The sequence below is a fragment of the Sorex fumeus genome, unplaced genomic scaffold, assembly GCF_029834395.1.
Source record: "Sorex fumeus unplaced genomic scaffold, SorFum_2.1 ptg000007l, whole genome shotgun sequence".
In the NCBI taxonomy this organism is placed as follows: domain Eukaryota; kingdom Metazoa; phylum Chordata; class Mammalia; order Eulipotyphla; family Soricidae; genus Sorex; species Sorex fumeus.
Window position 1 is genome coordinate 47,718,283 of NW_026606064.1, and position 24,579 is coordinate 47,742,861.

The window sequence follows — 24,579 nt, forward strand, 5'->3', positions numbered from 1 at the left end:
GTCCTACCACTTTTCCCGCATAGGAAAGAATTTCAGGAGGAGGTTAAATAGTGAAGTAGGGTAGTTTCTATGGAATGAAACTTGCTTAAAAAGATGTGAGAGGAGAAAAAGAAAAGGGTGTTTAAGAGAGAACATAAGCCTGCAGAGTGGAAATCAGCAAGCAAAGACACATAGAGACAAGTGAGGTACATCTTCAAGAGAGGGCATGGACAGAGTTGAAGAGCAAGCCAGTTTTCTCTTTTTTAAAAATAAAGAACAAAAAAAATTAGAATACTTGAATATGAAGTTGTTTTTAAGCTTGTGTGCTCTGATGGCTTAATATATAGTCTTGTTTGCCTTTGAGTTGTCTATAAGGTATAATTAATAATATTGATTAATGATGTATTACTTTTACCCTTATTATCAAATGTAGTTGAGTCTTGATTTTTATCCCATTAGATCCTAAAATCCCCTCATACTCAAGGATGTCATTACTATAAAAGTACAACTTATTATCAGAACAAAATACAATTATCTGTAAATTCTGTCTTGTTAGGGGTCTTTTACAAATGAAATTTCTATTGTTGGTAAATTTTTAAATTATATAATGATACAACATTTTTATTTTTTATTTATGGAAAAACATGTATTCTTTACAGTCTCTACTTTTGAGTATGTCCTTTAATCACAACAGCAGAGCAAATTATACTGTGAACAAATGATAAAATGGTATTCATAATTGGGTTGTATACCAACATGGTTCAAAAGTAAATCAGTAAAGGCAATATAGAATATCTTTATAGAAAGATCATGTTGCAAATCAGAATATAAATAGAAAATAAAGTTCATGCTGAAAATACATGAGATGCCTTCAATTATGAGATCTATAGACTTACATACTCAGTTTTTAATGGTATCAAGTTTGTCAGTAACCTACAATCCTTAATGTTTTGAATCCAATTAGAGAATTGTTATAATTGAATCCAATTATAACACCCCAGTAGCATTATAAACTTTTTGTTTTAAAAAAGTTCATCTGTTAATTCAGCATTATTTATTTAAGTGTGCTTGAGTGACATAGAAATGTGAAAACAAAAAATTCTGAAGAATATGTGTTGAACTATAGTATAAGAAAAACTAATGGATGTCATTATGTTATAATTTAGAATAAGTCTAAATTTTTATGTGTTATAATTTATGCCTATGGCATACAGAATGTCTCAAAAGTTTTTTTTATAATCATGTATTAGTCAAACTGTTCACACTGTGACCAGAGATTGAAGGACCCCAGGATACTGTGACCACTCAGGCAGTGGAGCTGCTTGTTCCTCTAAGCAGGCACTACATGACCTTCCTCCCTGGGAATGCTGTGAACAGCCTTGTTTACCTGCTCTGATCTCCCATCCCGAAGTGAAGGAAGATGAGAACGAGCTGCCATAGAATGTAGTGAGGAAAGGAACCTCAACTGGATGACTTAAATAAAATGTTCTTGATTGGTTAAATAAAAATACTAATATAGAATTTGAAAAGTCAAACTGAAAATTATATAAATTCCTTGCATGTTCCTCTTTCATAGTTCTCTATGAAAGAATTCTAATAGAATTCAGAAATTGACCTTTGACTTCATGACTTTAAAATTCAGGATTAGGGGCTGACGCACTAACACAGCGGGGAGGGTATTTGCCTTGCACGCAGCTGACCTCGGTTCGATTCCCAGCATCTCATATGGTCCCCCGAGCACCGCCAGGAGTAATTCCTGAGTGCATGAGCCAGGAGTAACCCCTGAGCATCGCCGGGTGTGACCCAAAAAGCAAAATAATAATAATAATAAATAAGATTCAGGATTAGATCAAGGATAGCAATTCCCCCTCCTTTTTATTTTAAAAACTATCATTACTATCATTTTGGTAACATGTTTACAGTAGTTTTAACATTTATGGTTTTGATAGATAGACTGCAGCTTCACTACCAAAGTGCCCAAGACTTTCCACCACTGTCCTAATGTTGCTTATAGTCTGCCATATACTAAGTTTTTTAAATTTTGCAGATCACTTCAGCTGCAAATCAACTCAGTTTCAACAGTAGCTATAAACATTATGTCAGTTAATGATCCTTGCTTTGTTCCAATAAAACTTTATTTTACGTGTATGTTGAGTGGCAGGCTGGATTTGTCATTTCTGCAGGAGTAGGTTGCAGCTTCCTAATATAGTGTGACTGACAATCGCGCCAGATAAGTCCAGCTACATATATGGCTCATTAACCAGAAATAAAAATAATGACATTTTCCCTTTCTCTCCCCTGCTCACCCCTTGTTATTTTAGTAAACTAAAAGAATCAGAGAAGAAGAATTTGGAACTACTTTCAGAAATAGAACAACTGATAAAGGACACTGAAGAACTTAGATCTGAAAAGGGTATGGGAATGTGTTTTTACATCAATCAGGGTTGTTAGGGATACTTTTTTTTTCCCTACGAAAATTAGTTTAATTTGTACATGGGAGAATGGTTTGCATAATAATTCTGACACTCATTTGTGGATATATGTATATTTAACAGACGTTATGATTCATTCAGTCTATGTGTATGTGTCATAGTCATAGACTGTAGACTGGTCACGTTATAAAAACTTTAATATCCATTGTTTAAAAGTTTTGCAATAAAAACTCATTTTGCTCAAAACTTGCTTTTCCAGTGCTGTGGACTATCTCATAATACTGTTTTGGTGATTGGAAAAACTATTTTCTGATATATTTTGTACTATTCTCAAATGTTAGCGGGCATTCACTCTGTAGTTTAGGAAATGCTGTATAAAATTACAAAAGATTAAGCTAATCTAGTATTAAAAAGACAATGATAAAGAATTGTTTGGACATTTCTTTGTGTTCTTCCATGTTTGATTCTTGAATTGTTTGCCCTGTGAAATTTCCCAGGATTTCCAATTTCCTGAAGATAGTGCTTGAGCATTTTTTTATTGATGTAAATACTAATTCAGTGCTTGCTAACTTTATCACATGAACTTCTAAAACTAGATTTCCATAATGTGGGCATTTAGAATATAATTATTTAGTAAAAATAAATTCTAAATGTTGTTAGCAGCTACCACAGTGGATAGGACATTTGCCTTACCGTGCAACAGCCGACCCGGGTTCAATTCCTCGGTCCCTCTTGGAGAGCCCAGCAAGCTACCGAGAGTATCCCACCCCCATGGCAGAGCCTGGCAAGCTTCCCGTGATGTATTTGATGTGCCAAAAACAGTAACAAGTCTCACAATGGAGATGTTACTGGTGCCTGCTCGAGCAAATCAATGAACGACCCAAGGACAGTGCTACAGCAGTGCTACAGTACTAGAAATCATCTTTTCTTCAAAGTCAGTATTGCTGCCTGAATTTGCAAATAGATTTATGTTACTATTACTGAGAAATTTCTTTTTGTTTCCCAGCCCTGTGATATACATAGCTGCTTGGGTCTCTCTTTGCTTTTTGGAGGAAATCACATAAAGGAAATATAATATTCTTTACTCCTCCAGTACGGCAGCATTGGGAAAGACAAGTAAGAAGAGGCTGCTAAAATCTCAGGGCTGGGACGAATGGAAGACATTACTGGCGCCCGCTTGAGTAAATAGATGAACAATGGGATGACAGTCACAGTGACTCCTTTAACAGTATACTTTTTACTAGTGAGAGCAAAGGGCTTATTTATTTATTATCTCCATTATCTAGAACAGTGTCTGGCACAAATAGATGCCAGAGAAATACATATTGACTTAGTAGATTTCTGAGCATATTGCTTTATCTGGCAACCACAATCTATTATAGAGAATAATATGAAAAGCTCATAATTAGCTTTTATCATTTCCTGAGAATATGGAAATTAAAAAATCTATGCTAGATTCTTTTTTCTTTATTCTTTCTAGTATATATAATTGTGACTATTTCTATTTTTTAGAAATTATGCATTTAAAGTTATGCCATAGCCACAAGATAATTTTTAATTTTCTAGAAAAAACTAGGGTTCAGTCTTCATTCTATCATTAAAAGAATAGTTAATACCTAATTTATGCCTTGATAAAAATTGTTTTATAATTAAATGTACTTGTTGTATCACTATGTTATGTCCTTCTAAAATGTTGTTTGTATTAATGCATACTGTATGCTTAATAGAGTATTTCAAATCAGAAAGTTTGCTGATAAATTAGCTTAGAGAAATAGACTTAACCAGCATCCTACTTTCTAAATTTTCTCGAGTCTACCAAAAGACTTCTTGTGCTTTTTATGATGTACTAATGGACAAAGAAAGAAATTGAAGATCTCATATAAGTCAAGAGCAAGTTTCATTCTCCAAATTCATGGAGACTGATGTAGTTTAAAGTATATTCTAAGAAACAGTAAGGTATTTTAATTTAATTGGTAGAGTTAATAGTACTGATCATCTTTGAAATGCAGCATTTTATGAAGTTTTTTAAGACTAAGATAGAAAAGGTTATCCATGAAAATTAGTTTTAATTGTTATAGTTTTAAAAAAAAAGTTGCTGCTGTTTTCTAGGTATAGAGCACCAAGACTCACAGCATTCTTTCTTGGCATTTTTGAATACGCCTACCGATGCTCTGGATCAATTTGAAGTAAGTATTTAGTCTTTCAGATATTCTCTATTGGCCAATTTAAAGTCCACTTTGTGATTTAAAATTTCTATTTAATGAAGTGTTTTATTGCATTCCATTTAAGGAGACCTAGAATCTTAGATAAACAAAAATGTATTGGAAAAGAACATGTTCCTCCACAATTGCAGAAACTATAAAACCACATTTGTATTTAAGAGAACACAAGAGCTGTTATATGACGTAAAAAGCACTTTTATTTCTTCCTCTGAGAACTAGTAAGTGCAGATAAAATCCTAATTTTTGAAATAAATTTGACACCTTTTTCAAAGCAGTAAGTAACATGTCAAAGCCTAAAGTAGTAAGATAGTGCTGGTTCTGAGTTCAAATCACTTCAGCTTTTTGAAAATATATGAAAGGGAAAGAAATACTTTTTGTTTGTTTGCTTTAGGGTCACACTGTGTGCTGCTCAGGGACTACTTCCAGAACTGTGTGTCAGGATCATTCCTGACAGTGCTCAGAGAATTATGCAGTGCCTGGGATTGAACTGAGGCCGGCTCCTGCATACAGAATGTATTCAGAACATTGGCTACATGTTGGTTCCAAAAAAGATACTTTTTAATAAAAGTATATAGTAGCATAATAGGAGTGCAAGAGTATAGTAGTATAAAAGGCAGATTTCATAATAATAAAATGATGATATGACTATCATTCTTTAATATTTAAGTTTTTTTTCTAAAAATAGATCCATAATATAAAGTAAGTTTTGGTCTCTGAAAGTTTGTTGGTAATTCTATGCTTATTTAACAGATAATCATATGTCTTTCTGAGAAACGCTGTTAGGTGCTAGAAATAGTTATAACCAAGTACCCAACCCTAGAAGACTTTACATTCTAGTGAGAAAATTAGAGATAGATTCTATTGTTTACTTTGGGTATTACCTTTTTAAAATGTTTATATTATTAGTTATTTGCCATGAGCTTCATTTTATTACTTTTTTGGAGTTGTATATAAATTATATCTCATTTTTTGGGGAAAAATTATTTTTAAAAAGTAATGAGTTTTTAAGTTTCTTAAAAAACAATAGTAGTGACTGCTTTACTCATTTGTTTATTTGAATTAATGTCCTTTGCCTTTCAACTGTCTTATAAATTTTTGATTTATTCTTATTAAATTGCTTCATATTTTCTATTTTTTATTGCTGTATTAGTTAAATAGGATTCCTTTTCTTCTTCCTCATTTTCACTGATTGATTTTTTGGATGACGTAAGTCTTTGATTTTCAAACCAATGCATCCTTCAGTAAAAGAGATCAGTGAATTGATATGGAATTTGCCTCGAAATGCAGTTTTAGAAATAAGCACACTTGATTATTTGTGAGGCAAATATGAATCTTTCTTAAGTTTGTCATTATTAAACATACTTTGAAAAGTGCTCTGGCAATCAGATGATCTATATTTCCATTTTTAGTACGTTCTAAAGACTAGAATATCCTTATTTGTAATGTGACTATATAGATATGTGTAAATATTGCTTATTTTCCTTCCTCATGGATATTTCTATTCCAGATTCCCATTTTGTTTATTTTACCATTGAATTTCTTAGATGTGAATCTTCATTGCTGTAATTAGAAAGTAACATTTTAAATGAAATCTTCAGTAGATTTTATTATAACAATTGATTTTAATGACAACAAAATTACTTTCCTATTCTAGAAAGTGATTGATATAGACATCTGTATATACTATAGATGAACTGCTTTATTCATTTGCTCTTACATTCATAGATTTTTATAATGTAAAATTCCTAATGTATATAATTTAGTTCTTTCTATAGAATCACCTGGTATGCAGTCTGTCTATCCCATATTGAATGGCACAATAATTCTTCTCATACTAAATGTTAATATTCTGTTGAACATTCAGTCTTCCTAGTAGTAATGAAAAATATAGTAGGTTCAAGTGAAATACTATTTATAGAATTGTTTTTAAAGTCAGGGAACTTCTTTAAATATTTTCATCCTTGTGTTTTGTTAAACATCATTCTTATTTTCAAAGGAATATTTAGCATAATTTTTCACTAGAGGAAAATCTTGATTCAGAATTTTAAAAATTATTATAGTAATTTTTAATGTTTGTACCAGAATGTCCATATTTTCATTCTAAATTATTCTTGAAGCAAAGAATTACACTATTTAATTTGCAGTATGATGAAAAAAATCTTCTTTATATATGGTATATTTTATGTTATAATCTAGTGTAAATATTCAGCAGAGTATATCCAAAAAGGTATCATTCACCTGAAAGAGAATTAGAAGAATGTGTTGAATAAGTTCTTGTAATTGTTCTTTCCACTAGAGAAACCTTCCTTTCTAACATTTTCTTTCTTACTCTTATTATTCCCTTTTCTCCCACAAAACTCCTGAATGTTAAATATAATTGTGTGTATTTTTATCAAATGGGTTAGCTTTTCTCAGAGAAGATTCTTCAGGAAAATGTTTCCCCAGGATCCTGTCTAGTTTCAGCCTTCAGTGTTCTCTCTCCAGTGCCACCCCCAGCTATGGTGCCTAATTTCTTATTTTCACTTTTCCTCCAGGAGACTTCTGTTTTTGTCCTTCATTTGCAGTTACTTAACTTAAATTCAGCTCAAACAAACAGTGAAATTCTATAGCCATGCAAAGACAAACTATAAAGTAAAAGGGTTTGTGTTTATAAACCCTGTTACTCTTAATAATTCAGACTGCAGCTCTAAAAGGCTTATTTCCCTCATTCCTAAGTTCTTGTCTTTCAGTTTGTTCATTAACTACTCAGTTGAACTAAAATTCTGCCTCTAGATGAATCATTTGGAGGAAATAATCTAAATAAGGTTAATGACAGAACTGTCTCATAAGGTTTGTTGAGAACTAATGAAGATTCTGTTAGACTATCAATAATATTCCTGTATTATTTCCTTAGTGTAAACTAGTTCCCCTTCCTACTTTTATTTTGTGGTCATTGCTGATAGGGGCTGGGAGGGGTGTGCCAGACCCAGCGGTGCACGGGCTTACTCCTGGCTCTTTGCTAAGGGATCACTCTTCACAGGGCTTTAGAGACCCAGAAGAGTGCCTGGGATCGAACCCAAGTCAGCTGCATACAAGGCAAGCCCCTTATTCACAGTACTATCTCTCTAGCCCCTTCTCTTCCTTCTTATATTTTCTTTAATTTGCGTCTTGTACATCAGTTCAATTTCACTTAAATGCTTCTTTTCATCTTCACTCATTCTTCCACCAAACTACACACACACACACACACACACACACAAATATATTTGGGGGGGGAGATATATATACTATTTTCCATGAGCTTCTCTATATATAGAGGGAGGCTCCCAAACTACTCACAGGTTATATTTCACTGGTTGGCTGGATGTTTCACACAAGCGTCCAGGGATACTGTCGTGATGCCTTTGTTGCCTGGGGTTATGCTCTGCCATAGATCTAACCAAGGTTGATTAAACCAAACACTCTGCTTGTACCTCTGACTCCTGTGCTATCTCCCCAACCCCCCAATCATCAATATTATTCACTTCATTTTCTTCCTGAATTGTTGAATCACATAATCATTGAAAATTATTATTTCTTATCATTGTGAAGACTTGAAAACATGCACCCATTTAAAAACAATATTTTGGGGGGCTGGAGTGATAGCACAGCGGGTCGGGCGTTTGCCTTGCACGCGGCTGACCCGGGTTCAATTCCTAGCATCCCTGAGCACTGCCAGGAGTAATTCTTGAGTGCAGATCCAGGAATAACCCCTGTGCATCACTGGGTGTGACCCAAAAAGCAAAATAAATAAATAAATAAAAAATAAAAACAATATTTTGGGTTCTTTGTATTTGACAGCATAGACTTTGTTTTTCTTTACACACTGTAATTTACAAAGTTGTTCAGAATACAGTTGTTTCAGGTATTTAATATTCCAGCACCAGTCCCACCACCAATAAGTCCTTTCCTCCACCAGTGTTTCCAGTTTCTCATCCACTCCCCAAGCCTGCTCCCTTAGCATGTACAAAATTTACTTTACATTGCTTGTTCCAACATATATCTCATAATGGTGTTGCTAAAGTCATGGCCTGAGGATTTACTGAGTGTTTAGGTATAAGTTAAGCCTTCCATGTCAGTGTTTTCACTCATTGAGTTTAGTGGGCGTCTACCCAGTTTTCCCTTCTAATTTTTTGTGCTTCTTCTGGGCTGTCAGCTCTGTGTTATTTGGAGGTGTTACACAGCTACATACATGATTGCACACCTCAGCATGTTATTTCCAGTGTTTGCTATGAATCCAATTTTAATGTTTGTAGAAAACAACGGTATGTATGATGGGTGTATGTTTTTGTATGGTTTGTGGGTGGGTATGGATATGTGAGAGTGAGTAAGAGATGTTCTTTTCTATTGCTCTTCTGTACTGTCCTTTTCTATCGAAAACATAGGAAATACATGATTTTTAGTTAAACACTGAAAATAATATCACTATCATGATTTTGTTTCATTTTTAGCTTTATAAAATGCCAAATGTACAAAAATTATTTTTACTTATTTTTGGTAAAATTATAACAAATTTAAAGCTGTTGATGCTCTCTTACATTAGAAAAGTCCAGTTGGGATACCAAAAATCGTAAGATTTATCTGTTTAAGATTTAGCACTTTTTACATGAGTAGTAATATTCTGTGTGCAATGATTGATACTAAAGTATTAGAATTCGGCCTCCAAATGCTTGGGTTTTTTTGTTTGTTTTGTTTTGTTTTTGGTGAACAAACTCTGGATTTTATTTTTTATTTATTTTTATAAATTTATTTATTGAATCACCATGAGAACATTTACAAAGCTTTCATGTGTAAATCTCGGTCATACAGTGATCAAACACCTATCTCTCCACCAGTGCAACATTTTCCGTCACCAAAAACCCCAGTATACCCCCCATCCCATCCCTATCCCTACTTGTGTGGCAGATAATTCCTACATTACTCTCTCTCTCTACTTTGGTTACATTCAGTATTTCGATACCAGTCCCACCATTATTATTTGGAATTTTCCCCCAACAATCAGACCTGCCGAAAAGGCAACATTAAACAATTTGTTTTCTATTGCTGATTATGAATAGTATATGATGTCACGTGGCCACAAGAGCAGCCTCGTGATCTTGGAATTCTAAAATTTTAATAGATAAGTCTGGAGAGATTTCTGCCAAGAGCCGCTCAGTTGAGATTCTGAGATTTGTTTGTGAGTCTCTGGGATCATGACCATTAGGAGCTTTATAAGTAGCTGGAGGGGCTGTTTGTGGGTGGCATCTCAGAGGTCTCATTGGGGCGGCTCCACCCTTATCCTGTGAGGCCCCATGTGTCTCCTCTCTGTCAGCACGTACCTGGATTATCCAGTGAGCTCTGAAAGATAGGCAGCCACCTAGCATGCCGGGGAATAGGCGGAGGGACACCACCTTTTCCCATCTGGGGTGACCCAGCACAAGTGGTCTAATGCAAAGTCTGGAGGCATTTCTGCCAAAAGCCACTAAGTTCAGAGATTCGTTTGTGTGTCTCTAAGATCCTGACTGTTAAGGAGCTTAATAAATAGCCCGAGGGGCTGTTTGTGGGCAGTATCTCCTGGAAGGAGAGCCAAGTGCTTGTTTTTTATTTGAAAAAGTCAGCTGATAACATAGCAATGAACACTGTTAAAGATATCTAGCTCTATTGTGGAATTTCAGAAGGATTTATTCAGTATTAATACTTTTTAAATGTACAGACTTTATGTAAAATCAGACAATATTTTTACTCTTAAAGAACTAATTCTTCAGTGGGGGTTGGCCAGAGTAATCGTACTGTAGGTAGGCTAACTACCTTGCCCATGGCCCACCAGGGTTCAATCTCCAGCACTCTTCTGTATGGACCCCAGGCTTTACCAGGAGTGATCCCTGAGTGCTGAGCCATGAGTAACAGAAGACTGACTGGACTAAAGGCCAAAAACTTGTTTTGAAATCTACATTCTTTTAATCTTTGATTGCTGTTCATTCTTTGTGACAGTATTCAATTCAGTTTCCACATCCGTTCCCTATGGAAAGAAGGAGTTCTATTTGCTAATCTTGCTGGAATTATTCTAAAGATAAAGAATACTTTAAAAGGATGTTTCCTATCCTCAATGTCTAATGCTAAAATCTTCTATAATGTGAAGACTTCATTTGTAAATTCTCTGCTCCAGGTTCCGATAAAAAAAAAAACTCACTTATTCCTTCTCCAGGTTTCCATGCAAACTTTGTATACATCTCTGTTAAAACAAATGCCACATTGTTGATGGCATTGCTGTGATAAGCAATTGAACTGGTATGCCTTCTTAATTTTTTAAGATTGCTGATGCTTCAGTAAATGTTAGATTGAACTGAATATAGGAAATTATCCAGAAAAAATAGGGTTTGTAAAGGTCTGCAATATCATGAAGTTTCAAAATGTGAAAAAATATTGTGACATAATTATTAACTACTTATAAATGTCGTTAATTTTTCCTGGTTTCTTGTTTAATGTCAGGTGAAATCCCTTTTCCAACAATCTAATTAATCTAGTAAGAATGAACAAGATTATTGAAATAACAGTTTTAATCCATTTTGAATAATTCTGAAGGTCTACTTTAGCTCTGACTTAATAGGACTGTCTTTGAAAAGAGTAAAAATTTCTGAAGCAGGACTAGTTAAATGCTTAATGCCATTTAAATAAAATGTTCAGAACTTTGTGTTCTCCTGTCTCAGGTTGCCATAACCAACCTTTCCAGAAAAGAACCTATCTGAAACTTGATGGGTTATGTTTTTTTGAGGAACGTTCTTTGTGCACAGTTTAATAAGAGTTATATTATCAATTTTAGATCTAGTCTGAGAACCTTTTTCTATACTGTCCTTTGCTTCATTTTTTTCCCCATGAAAATATGTGTACTTTCAATCTACCCAAAATTGTGGCTGTATATGTATGTTTTTATTGTCTGTTAACACAGTACTAATATTGGGAGTCGTGTGTGTATTTGTAACATGTGGTATTTTCCTTTCTTTGTTGAAGCGCTCTCCGTCCTGTACTCCAGCTAGCAAAGGCAGACGTGTAAGAGACTATTGCACTGTGTGTGCCCATCCCGATGTCCTCTGCCCCATCTCTTTATTCTATTTGCTCATGGTTGCAGAACACGCTAACGTTTTTGTGGTGTATTCTTACACTTATTGCATGCTGTGTGCCGCTGCTCCTGCTATTGCTACTGTGCTTTTCTGTATTTTCTTTTTACATTTTTCTTTTTTAGCTTTGGCCGCAAAGCTTTAGGAATGTTCATTTAAAGTTGTGTTATCAAACTACTAGAATTATAATTTTTTTTTAAATGACACAAAAGTATACCTCTGAAATTGACCAAGTACAAAATAATTAGTCTTCTAAGTAAGCCTCTGATATAAAACAAACGTGAAACATCTTCCTAAGCTAAGACCCACTCATTGTTTCTCAATCTGAAATGCACCAGCTACCACCTATCTTGCAATATTCTGATAATCCCAGAATTGGGGAAGCTCTGGAAAGATCTCCTTTTATCTACTTTCATTCTAGCACCATACATGAGAAACAGTGGGCTAGCTGACATTGTTTGTTCTGATTTTCATATACAGTGTTAAATATTAGTATTAAAAGGGAAAGTGTGATAAAACATACAAAATTTTTATCTTCCACCTGTCAATTTCATTGCCATTGGTATTCATCAGCATCTTAAGCCCAGGATTCTTAGATGTAGAAATTTCAGGAAATTCTTGGATTTATAAGGGCCTATGAAGGTAGAGGTGGCTCACTGCTTCCTGTGTTTTTAACTTTTTGTGATGATGGTTAATTGTAAGATAATTATGACTAAGCCAATACCACATATTTTTAAATTATTGTTTTTAATGACTGTGCAGTTCAGATACCAATGATATGATCAGTAGAATGCCAAGTTCAACTGTTAACTACATTCATTAATGAAGTTTATTAAAAGATTGCTGGATCAATTGATTTCTTAATAATTTTGATGTTTGTACAGTTAAGACCATTGGGTGTTTGATTTATCAAATAAATCCATATTATATTACCTCTAGAAAGGAAGTGATACATGTTATATCCCCTTTTACATTTGATTTGTCATTAGTCTGTGAGTTGGCTAAATTTTGAATGCTTTGATTTTTTTCATCAGGTTATATGATAAAATTTATTAAAGATTGGTTATATCTCACTTTCAGACTTGGTTCCTTGGTCATCAAGAACGTTTCTATAAAATTTTTAAATAAGTAGAAAATAATTTAGAGATGTAGATGACAAAATATTTCTACTCTTAAGTCTGGCTTTACTCTAAAGAATGTATATAAACCACACTTAACTGAAACCTATTGATAGAATTTCTTTTCATTTTAACACAGGCGACTTGATAATTTTCCAGGTTTCCCTTGCCTTTTTTCTTTCATAGTAAAATTTCCAACAGTCTCAGAAACCAACCACTGGAAAGTGGTGATTTATGTGAGGGAAATGATTGGAGAAATAGTAGTTACTCAGGAGTTACTTGGAAACACCGTGATGGAATAGTGAGGAGCCTCAGCAGTCCCTGGGAATAGTGTATTCTGGTGACATACAGATAATAACCCTACAGGACAGTAACCTTGAATCTGTTGGCAGCTTACATTTTTATGTTCAATATTAGTGATTTTTCTAAGAAAAAATGTAATTCTTTTATAAAATTAAATTTCTTTAAGCACCTGAGATTTTGTAAAAAATAAAGCATTACTCTGAATGTTAACTAGTTTTTTAGTGTGCTATAGAGTCTTGTTTTTCAGTTTGAATGCTGTGTAAATTAATTTATTTATAATTTGAACACTTAAAAGATGTAGGTTCTGTAGCTAAGCATAATGTAAGAACTATTTGGTATCAATACTATTGTTAATATCTTAACGTAAATGATATGAACTGGTCCCAAGCAATTTTTTATCAGTAGAAAACAGGAGCCTCTCAATTTATTCTTTTAGATTTTGGATCAAAGATTATAAATAGACATCAAGTGATTTAACTTTTTATGTTCTCTTAGAATATTTGCAAATTCTTAAGAGTATATATTCAAATAAGAATAAATGCTAGTAAGATTAGATAGCTAGTCTTAACATTAAGTCATTTATAATTTTACAGTGATAAAGTATAAGGTTACTATTTTCCAATGAAAACATTTTATGTTTTTTTTATTATAAGCTTAATGGTTTAGTTATCACTAAAAAGTTGTATTTTTAGTGGTTTTGAACATAAAACATTGAATTATTTGCTATTTTGTTTCCAGAGTACTTTTAGCCTAATGCTAAAAAGTAAAACTGATAAACACTGGGTATGTTTTATTAACTGAGAATTTTATAATTGTTAAAATGCAAAAATAAAAATATAATTATTTTGCCAATATGAAACAATATGTTACATATCTTTTAATCTGCATCAAATCCCTATCAAATCTTAGTACCCTTTAATTCAAAGCAAATTTCTTATGAGAAGTTTTAAAATTTTTGTTTGGGGCCACACCCAGTGGTATTCAGGACTTACTCTTGGCTTTGTGCTTAGGAATAAATCCTGAATCCTGATGGTGCTTAAAAGACATATGAGGTATCAAAGGTAGAACTTGGTTGACCTTGCAAGGCAAGAATCCTGCCCGCTGTACTGTATCTATTGGCCCAATTATGAGAATATTTTGATCTTGTCTTTAGTCAATTTGTAATTATTTTTGGAATGGGAAAGACCCACTAGTAAATTTTAAATATCAATCATTTCAGTTTTTGCTATTTAAGAAGACCACAGTTTTGAAATTTAAGGAAGTCTTGATAGGTGGGTCACAAATCAGATCTTATCTAGGGAGGGAGAAGCTTGCCTTCCTATTCTACTCTGAAAAAATTTGCATCATTCATTGGAAAAACTAATAATTCAGAAAATGTTGTGGACTTTTTACTTGAAATTTTATGTGTCATGGAGAAAACTGTTGATACTCAGTGATTTCTACTTTTCAGCAGTAGATAAAAACAGCATTTTGTGATAATGGATGCCTCTAATTCCTTTTTTACAGAATTACTACTTTAAGTTGGGCTGGAGCGATAGCACAGTGGGTAGGGCGTTTGCCTTGCACGAGGCCGACCCGGGTTCGATTCCTCCATCCCTCTTGGAGAGCCCGGCAAACTACTGAGAGTATCCCGCCCGCATAGCAGAGCCTGGCAAGCTCCCTGTGGCATATTCAGTATACCAAAAACAGTAACAAGTCTTACAATGGAGACGTTACTGGTGCCTGCTTGAGCAAATCAATGAACCAATGAACAACGGGAGGACAGTGCTACAGTGCAGTGCTACTACTTTAAGTGTATTATTTAGAAAAAGGAATGAGTCCACAAAATGTAGGAGAAGCCTATGTATACTTGGATATTCCTTATTCTCAGTAGATTAGTTTTTAAATAATATTAGATATTTATTGCTTTTTACTATTTTCCTTTGTTATAATTTTTTATTTTTGTATCGTTGAATTACAATATCTATATTGATATAAATAAAATTTATTAGCTTATCCTATATTATTCAAATCATTTTTATATTTAATGCTTTATTTTTCATAACAGAATTTTTAACTTAGAGTTTAACTATATTAATAGTTATATTTGTAATGACAAATAATTAACAATTAATAGACAAATAATTAACAAATAATTAATATGTTATTAATTGCTTTGCTGCCCTGTTACAGTTGAATCATTGCTAATTGTTTCAGTTAACTGTTTAGGCTGTCTGTATATCCTAGCACATAATCATTGAGAATTGTGAATATTAAATGCTTGGTTTGGAAATTATTATAAAAAAGCCATTATTTATAAAAATAATTAGTAAGCATGCAAATAGAAATAAAATTAATGACATTTTTAAAACTATGGTCTGTGGCAAGAAAGATAGCTCAATGGACCTGGAATGCATGCTCTGTATGCTCGAGGCCAAAGCTTAATCCCCAGCACTCCATGGTTCTCTGAACACTGCCACAAGTGACCTCTGAGCACTTGCCCCTTGAGCACCACTGTGCGATTAAGAAAACAACCAAAAAATCAGTACCTCAATCCTGTTGATAGAAAATAGTATCAATATAGATACAGAAAACTTGTATGTAGTATTGTGTTTTTATTATTTTTACCTTTAAACCAACTTTTCCAGTATTGTTTACATTGGCAGGAATCCGAAATATTAAAATCTAATTAGCTGGATTGTTGAATTCATTTTTTGGTGGGATTATCCCAAGCGGTATTCCGTGAACCAGGCCAGCTAATACTGGATTTAGCAGTTTGGGCCTAATGACTTAATGCCCCGCCCAGGGGTGTGGTACTGGAAGCCACCAGGACCATGCCAACTGGTGCTTAGAGTATGGGGTAGTATTTGGGGGGGGGGGGGGGGGGAATATGCGAAGCCAGGAATTGCAGGAATTGAACTTAGGGCCTTGTGCATGTAAGGCATGTATTCCAGTCCTTTATCTCCCCAGCCTGGTAGAGCCTTTCAGAATAGTTGGGTGTGGTTTTAAGTTTAATAGTAGAAACTTTTCAGTGGGAGTTGGAGAGAGCCCAGCAGACTAGGGCACATATCTCATATGCTTATATGTGCAAGGTCCGAAGTTTTCTCCCCAGCATTGTCTGGGCTCCTCCTCACACTGCTGGAAGTGACATCCTAGTCCCCTGAATATTTCTTAGGAAAAATCCCCTGCCAAAAAAGATTTTCTACTTATCTCCTCAGCATAGTAGCGCCTTGCAAAATATTTGGATGTGTTTTTAGGTTTGCTAGTAGCAACTTTTCAGTAGATGTAGGAGATGGCCCAGTGGACTGGAGCACAAGTCTTAACATGTTCAAAGCCTGAAGTTCATTCAGTCCAGCACTGCATGGCCCCTCCCCACACTGTTGGGAGTGATCTTCTAGTCTCCTGAGCATTTCATGGGAAACCCCAACCCCCGCCACCCAAATTTTTTTCTACAGTGTATTTATTCATCTTTTCCAAAATTTGCTCCATAGGAAATACGCTTTTAGAAAATAGTAATTTTTAAACTTCATTATAATTCACTTTATCCAAAAACTAAGGAATTTTTGTAAACAGCATCCTTCAATTTTTTAATATGCTCAATTCATGCCATTTCAAAATAGTATTCCTTTGTATCTACTTATTTTTTTTAAAAAATCGGAGGGAATAGGGTGACATCCAGTAATGCTCAGGACTTGCTCTTACTTCGGGGCTCAGGAATCACCCGTGGCATGCTCAAGGGACCATATGTGATGCCAGGGATCAAGCCAGGGTCAGCTGCATGCAAGGCAAACACCTTACCCCCTGTATTATTTCTAAGGCCCGCTATTCCTTTCTATATAAAAACTAACTTATTTTTATTTGAATGCTGGAACTAATTTTATTTTAAAACCACACTGCTCGTAAATTTAGTATGGCAGTCTTCATTACTATTCCAATTAGTATAGGTTATCTTTTAATTAAATGTTATATAGTCTAAATAACAAGTTTTTACCTCATTCAGCCAAGAAAACAATTTTTAAATCTGTTCTCATTCTTACTGTTTTATTTTTGTTAGAAAACAACATTTTATAAACAGTAGTTCATTAGTATTGCCAAGTTCTTTAAGAGTGACTAATTTGTGTCATCAAAGGTTATTAAATATTGATTGAGCAGTTTTCCTTTGTCACATTTTTTGAGCATAGTGAAACATGCTGATAAATGTTTTAAGAACTGACAACGGGACCAGAAAAGGCTTGTCCTTTTAGATTTGAAATTTTCATAATGTAACACCTCCCTTAATGACATGCATTCTGATTTATGTGCAAGAAAGTATATGAGCAGTGCACTCCCTTCTCTCACCATGTATGTTCACATGGATCAAAGAACAGGCCTGCTGTCAAATTCCACTCAATACTATTGAAAATGAGACCCTTCCTTTGTCATTTTGAAGAGGGTATTTTTTTAAAAGTAATTGGATGCAGAAGTATAAAGCCACTGTAGGTAATCAGTTCACAGCATTGTCCTTCACACGGGATCCTTCACTGCAGTCTTTTAATCAGACTGTACACTAATGGCTTTATGTGAGAGATCAGAAATGTATATTTAATTAAAAAGATCCAGATTCTCCATTTGGACACTTCTTTAAAAAGTGAGACAGCTAACTCTTGATTATTTGAATATTGGAGTATTTTTTTTTTTAATAGAGGCCACAGCAAGTGAAGCTGGAGATAGGGAGGTAGGGATACTTAGTGCTGGAGGGGAGGGACAGCAGGGCCTAACCCAATGATGCTTGTGGGGCCGTGGGGTGCTAGGAATGGAACTCGGCCTTGCACATGCCAGGCATGAACTCTGCTAATTGAGCTCTCCTGTGCCCCAGCTTTGAGATAATTTTAAGTTTTTACTGTAAAAATTATCAGTACTATTTTGCTTATTAATTTTTAGTATATTTGGCCCTCATAGATTATTAATTGGTTCGAAATTTATAAAATATTATGGAAATTAGAAGGAAGAAACTTTTAGAAAGTGAAAAATCATTTCTGCCTTCTGGGTCCTATTTCAGATAATTTTGACTGATTACTTTCTCTGTGGCTATTCTGAGTAAAATTGTAAAATTTTTCTTATGAATCCCATTTTATTTTTTCTTCTACTCTCTAATTCCTGGTGAAAGTTCACTGGTAAGAAACGCATAGAACTTCCATGCTTATGTAAATTAACTTGAGTACCTCTGCTGAGAAGATGCAGCAACAAATCTAGTATTGAATTTAAAGTCAAGAGACGAGATTCAAGCCTGTCTCCTTCACTTATGAGACATACTAGTTTATGAGTCAGCTACATTACCTTTAGACAGATGTTATACTTCAATTTAGCATTTTTGGGTTTTTAAAACATTACATGATTTGTAGCCATCAGTAAATAACTATTCTCCCAAGTCCCAGTGCCCTCACTGAGACCCTTCTTCTTCCTCTTCTCCTTAATCCAGTAATTAAAAATCTCAGACCCCATTGGTGACTGATTTACCCCACCAGTCTTGCCTTGTCCATTGCCAGAATTGCCATGCTCATTGTCCTAGGAGGCCATAGGTGGGTCCAGCAAATGCCAACTACAGGCTTAATCAGTACGTAAACTAGTAACCATAATACTAATAATGAAGGGGAAAAAAATTAATCCAAATTTAAAATTTCTTTAGTTGATGCCCTTTTTACTGATGTGATACCTCCGATCTAAGCATTGTTCTTGCTCTACACAGTCAGAACAAATTCCATAACTCTTTTCCAAATTGCCTTCATTATCCTTCATTTTTAAAAAAATCCTAGTAGTTTTTAATATTACTAATCTACATGGGGCTGGAGTGATAGCACAGCGGTAGGGCGTTTGCCTTGCATGCGACTGGACCAACCGGCCCGGGTTTGATTCCTCCGCCCTTCTTGGAGAGCCCGGCAAGCTACCGAGAGTATCTTGCCCGCACGACAAAGCCTGGCAAGCTAACTGTGACTTATTTGATATGCCAAACACAGTAACAAGTCTCACAATGGAGACGTTACTGGGCCTGCTCGAGCAAATCGATGAACAACAGGAGGACAGTGCTACAGTGCTACTAATCTACTTAAATCTTCAGTCTGTGTACTCCATAAAATTTTTATTTTTAATGGGATGGGGAGGTGTTTCAGAGGGTGCTCAGGAGGGCTCAGGTTCGGGGAGGTGATAGGAGCCTCCCAGCAGTTCTCCACTAACCAAATTGGAGGTTAATGTGAGGGGTTGTGGATAGTTGCTGCTCAGTCCCTGCAGCGTCCAGGATTACCTGGCCACCCCAGCAATTCTCAGCAGTTCTCCAGAGCTGCACCCACCAATAGTGTGGTAGACCAAGCAGTGCCTTGAACCAAGGGACGGCCTCGTGCAGACATGCAACTCAGTCCCCGTTCTAGCTCTCCTCCCTTCTGTAATTGTAAAATATTTTCTGCTCAGTTTTAATCCACTAAAGTCTTTTCAATTTTTAAAATATTTGGCTAGGAGGGTACAACTAATGTAATATTGTTAAAACAATATAATATTTCTACTGCTGTTAAATTTAAAGTATTTATTTTAGAAACAACCACAAAACCAATAGGTTCATTCATTCACTTTCATCTAGCACTAATAAAGAATTAAATTTCATTCTTCTCAAGAACAAAATTATCTTTAATCTGCTGTACAGACTCTTACTTATTTCACTTGTATGATTAATTTGGGGAAATACAGAAGTTACACGTGGACTACAGGAACATACTCTTGACATCAGTGCTCAAAATCACACCAGCAATGAAGAGTGAAGCATTTTGTTGACTGCCGGTATCTTAAATCTTTGATGTACATTAAAGTTAGTGACTGCCTTTGTATGACACATCCCTAATGTGAATATTCAAACTAAAGTTTGTTAGTCTCCTTCCTCAAGAAATGTTTTCATGATCTTGCCTTACAGAAAATTGCTAAGAGCTGCACATTGTTTAAAAGTGATTTCTTGGGTTTTTGTGTTTCCTAACTTATTTTCCTAGACTGATCCCGTTGAGAACACACATGTACGGAATCCGAGCGTCAAGTTTTACATCCAGTCAAGGTCCACCTCTCCTTCCACATCTAGTGAAGCTGAGCCAGTGAAGGTGCCTTATTGGAGCAGTCTTGCTCCTCAACTTTACACTTGTGTCAGGAAAGAGGGAATTGCCAAAACAAGTGAAATTATTCATCTTTTAATCGAATAAATTGTCTAAATAATCCATAGTATATTGGAGATCAGTACATTTATTTAATTGTATAGATTTTAATTTAAAACTAAAGTAGAAAATTGTCCCTCCAAATTTAACTTGAAATAGCTAAAAGTAGATGTATTACTAAAAAATAATTATCTTAATTAAAGAACTGTATAGTACAGAGGACTTACCAATTTGGAATTATTATACATTCTGTAGGAACATGGCAATGCCAGGTGCCAATCTCATTTTTATTCTATCTAATTTTATGTGACATAACATGTGTACATCATAAGTAGAGCTTAAAATTAGCATGAGTGGCAACCAAATTGATTATTCTAACTGCTGAATCAGCAGTAGACATTCATTGAAATTATGCCCTTTTGGGGAGGCAAGATAGGCTTGCTGGGGATTAAACCTAGGGCCTCATCAATGCAAAGTGTGTATTCCATCACTGCGTTACATTCTTGGCCTAAATTGTATCTTTTACTAATATAACAAATACTAATTTGTAACACCAGTCAATGATATTAAACAGTGAGCTAGGCCTTTTTCTCAAAAGAGAATATTTTCTCAATAATTCAAAAATGCATATATAACTATTTTGTCATCCTGTGTCAAGATGAAGTTTATATTTCGCTCAGCCTTGCAATTCTGATACAGCTTCTTGCTTATTTTATCTCCAGAGCTGTGTCTAGAGTTCCAGTAGTGCAGTTTAGAAAGTTCTTTCAAATGAAGTGTGAGTTGTAGTTAAATTCTGGTTTGTTTGTTTTTGCAACCCTGTGGTTCCTCAGACTGGTTAAATTGATAAAACCCTTTTCCTTTTTATTGATTACCATTTAAAATATATTTTGAGTTTATCTTTTTATTATGGTATAACTTTTAAACTTACAGAGATAATATATTAAACATCCATTAACTACCATCCACATATTAAATGTTTTGCCCTGTTATTTTTCAAATGAGAATTGAAAGATGAAAAATCCACCAAACACCTTTCTTGTACCATTTCCCTTTCTTTTCCCAGACATATCTCGGTACCTGATATTGAGGTGCATCCTTTCTTCCTTGGTTTAACCTGTTTGTTTCATTTTTATTTATAAATAACATTTATATATTTAAATATTACATAAAAGTTATCTATCTTTTCATAACTTTTTATTTAAGTTGTTTTGGGGGTTTGCTTATACAAATGTATGCCCCTTTAGCTCATTCATTGTAACTTGAATAATATTTAATCATATGAGTTTAATCACAACTAGTCATTCTTCTATCATTGAATATTCAGGTTGTTTTCTAAATGTTGTAGTTTCAATCTGTGGCAAATTGAAAATCCTAATAGAGATCTGCTTTTGCTAATGTCCAATTTGTTTAGCATTAGCATATATACTTACAAATGGAACTCCTGGGTTGTGTTATATATGCATTTTCAACTTTTAGCTATCTTCCACAGTAGTTGGACCAACTTGCACTTCCGTTGGTAGTGTATGAGCATTTCCCATTTCCCTGCATCCTTGTCAATCCTTGGTACTGTCGAACATTAACTTTTGCCAATTTAAGGACTATGGAGTGGTGTTTTATTTTAATGTGCATTTCTTTTTATTTTAAGTGCTGTTCAGTATCTTGTTATATGTTTATGACCATTAGTGATCTGCCTGTTTGTGTCTGATCCATTGTTCTATTGAATTATTTCTCCTGCTGTTCAGCAAGTAAACTTTATATATTCTGGATACTCTTCCTTAACTGGCTCTCTGCACTGCAAACATTTTCTTCCTGTCTGTGGCTGATTTTTAAGTTTGATTTGCAGTATATTTTGACTTGCAACAGTTTTTATTTTAAGATAGTAATGTTTATCAGTCTTTTTCTTTATTGCTAAAGCTTTTTATATCTGGAAAAATGATTCTTCCCAATACCAAAATTAATGATTTTTTTCATGGTTTCCTCTGAAAATTTAAAAAAATTTTGCTTCTACATGCATGGAAATTAAAATGTATTGTCATGTCTTATTAGTAGTGGATTCTCATCTTTTTCTTTTCAATAGAACAGCCAACCCTCCTATATTTTCCCCTATTTTTAAAGCTTTCTCCTTACATCAGTGGTTCTCTTTAAGGGTTCTATATTCTGTTTCACATTTCTTTTTTATTTATTCCTGCATCAGTGTTGCATTGATTAGTTATTATGGTCCTAAAATTGTTCTTGATAACTGATATCCCCATTCTCTTCTATCTTTACTTCTTGACCTCTTAGTTATGGATTTTTAGGATTAGCTTGTCAAGTTCCATGTAGGATTTGCACTTATAAATTTATCTGAGGGGGAATTAACATCATTATGATGTTGGGACTTTCCAGATAGGAATACATATTATTCCTTTAGGACTTACTAAAGAAAAACTTCATCATTGTCTTAAAGAATGTATACTCCATTTGCTTTTAAGATACGTTCCATATGCTTTAGGTATATCAGAATTTTTATTACTGTGTTGAATGAAGTCATTTTAATTTTTTTTCTGGTGTGGTTTTGCTAATATTTATTTATTAGTCTTTAGAACTCTGCTTTTGTATCTATCAACCTTGTTTCACTTCCTTTAATTCTAAAACCTTTTTTGTACTGTCTGTGTAAATTCTAATGACAATTTTGTTTCTTATGAATTTTTCTAACTTCTATATAGGCTTTTCGTGTTTCTATCTTTTATCTTTGTTATATTCTTTTTAAATATTAGGTTATATATTGGGTTCAAAACAATTTCAAGTTATTTAAAGGTAAATTAAGTTAAACACACAAGCAAAAATTTTAAGCTCAAATCAGTTCCATTTTAAGTCTCCAATGCATGTAAAATATTCTGCTTCAGAGAGTTAGAATCTATATCAGATTTTAAAAAGATCATCCATTTTTTTCTTTTCTTATTATTTTGGATTATTCTGTAATAGTAAACAAAGCTTTTTCCTCTTACTTGCTTCTTTAGACCCTAAGGAAGTAATTCTTCATATTAGTTTTGCACTATGATAATGCCTTTTTTCACAATAACATCTAGTAAAATCACTGATTCCTTTCATTAAAAAAATCTTGTAATATCATATGAAATAAAATGTGATTTTTAATTAAATTTGCATGTGAGTTCTGAGTTTCATAGTATTAAATATATAGCTTTCTTTGTAACTTAATTTCTTAAAAAGCATTTCTAATTATCAGTCAATATCTTTTCTCTCCTTTCTTTACACACACACACACACACACACACTCACACACACACATACACACAGATCCAGAATGGAGTTCCATACATATATTTAGATATATATAATATACATTCTATATAAGAAAGTTAATTAAAAGTATTCTCTTAATGTTTTTATTATAGATCATGCTAAAAACTTTTCGTATGCCTCTTAGAATTATTGGCATTTTCAGGTGACTGAAAGTTGATATGCTAATTTTTTATGCTATGCCTTTTATTCTCTGCAAATTATCTTTTACAAATTGATTAAATTTCTAGACTGAAAGAATTTTACTGATTGAACAAAGACTCCATTTGTAGAGATTGTAGGCAAAAATTTAAATTATCAACACTAAGAATTTTAATGTCACTGAGTTTTTCTCATTGATTTTTTTTGCTTTATTAAATTTGATTTATTTGTATTGATATTCCAAATAGATGGTGTTTCATAACATTTATTTTCTTTTTTGCCCATGGATTCAGAATGCAGATAGTACTCCTCTTCCAGTTCACACACCAACCTTAAAGAAAAAAGGATGCCCTGGTTCAACTGGCTTGCCATCTAAGGTATTCATCTAGTTATAAGCATGTTGTGTTACTGTGTTATTTGGTGAAGGTGGGGTAGAGGGGAAGGGAAAAATATTTCTTCTACTTTTTTATTTCATGTGATTTTTGCTATTGGTTTATTTATAATTACAATTATAAGATCCTGGAAATAAAATTCTGTATGAATGAAAATCATCAGTACTTCAAAAGATAGAGAACACAATGTTTGTTTTACGTTCATCTTAAATTTAATGTTCTGAACTCTTTTTGCTTTTATGAGCTGCACTCGGCAGTGGTCAGGGCTTACTCCTAGCTCTGCACTCAGGAATTACTCCTGGCACTGCTCAGGAAAGCATATGGGATGCTGTGGATCCAACATGTGTTGGCTGCTACAAAGCAAATGGCCTACTCGCTGTACTATGCTCTGGCCCCTGTAAGAAGTAATGGCTTGAGGTGTATTGTAAAAAAAACATT

General features: G+C 34.0%; 1 protein-coding gene across 16 annotated transcripts in view; it reads left to right on the forward strand.

Annotated features, from left to right (window-relative positions):
* Positions 1-24,579, forward strand: part of CDC42BPA (CDC42 binding protein kinase alpha) — a 309,339-nt gene that overhangs the window by 226,074 nt on the left and 58,686 nt on the right. For 5 of the 16 annotated variants that reach the window (XM_056137674.1, XM_056137749.1, XM_056137774.1 and 2 more), the window contains 5 exons: positions 2,301-2,392; positions 4,521-4,597; positions 11,639-11,677; positions 20,153-20,257; positions 24,043-24,126. In XM_056137674.1, coding sequence (XP_055993649.1) covers positions 2,301-2,392; positions 4,521-4,597; positions 11,639-11,677; positions 20,153-20,257; positions 24,043-24,126 — 397 coding nt within the window. Of the gene's footprint in view, positions 1-2,300; positions 2,393-4,520; positions 4,598-5,791; positions 5,840-11,638; positions 11,678-20,152; positions 20,258-24,042; positions 24,127-24,579 lie in introns of all 16 variants that reach the window. The other 11 variants (XM_056137715.1, XM_056137766.1, XM_056137791.1 and 8 more) reach the window with 6 other exon arrangements.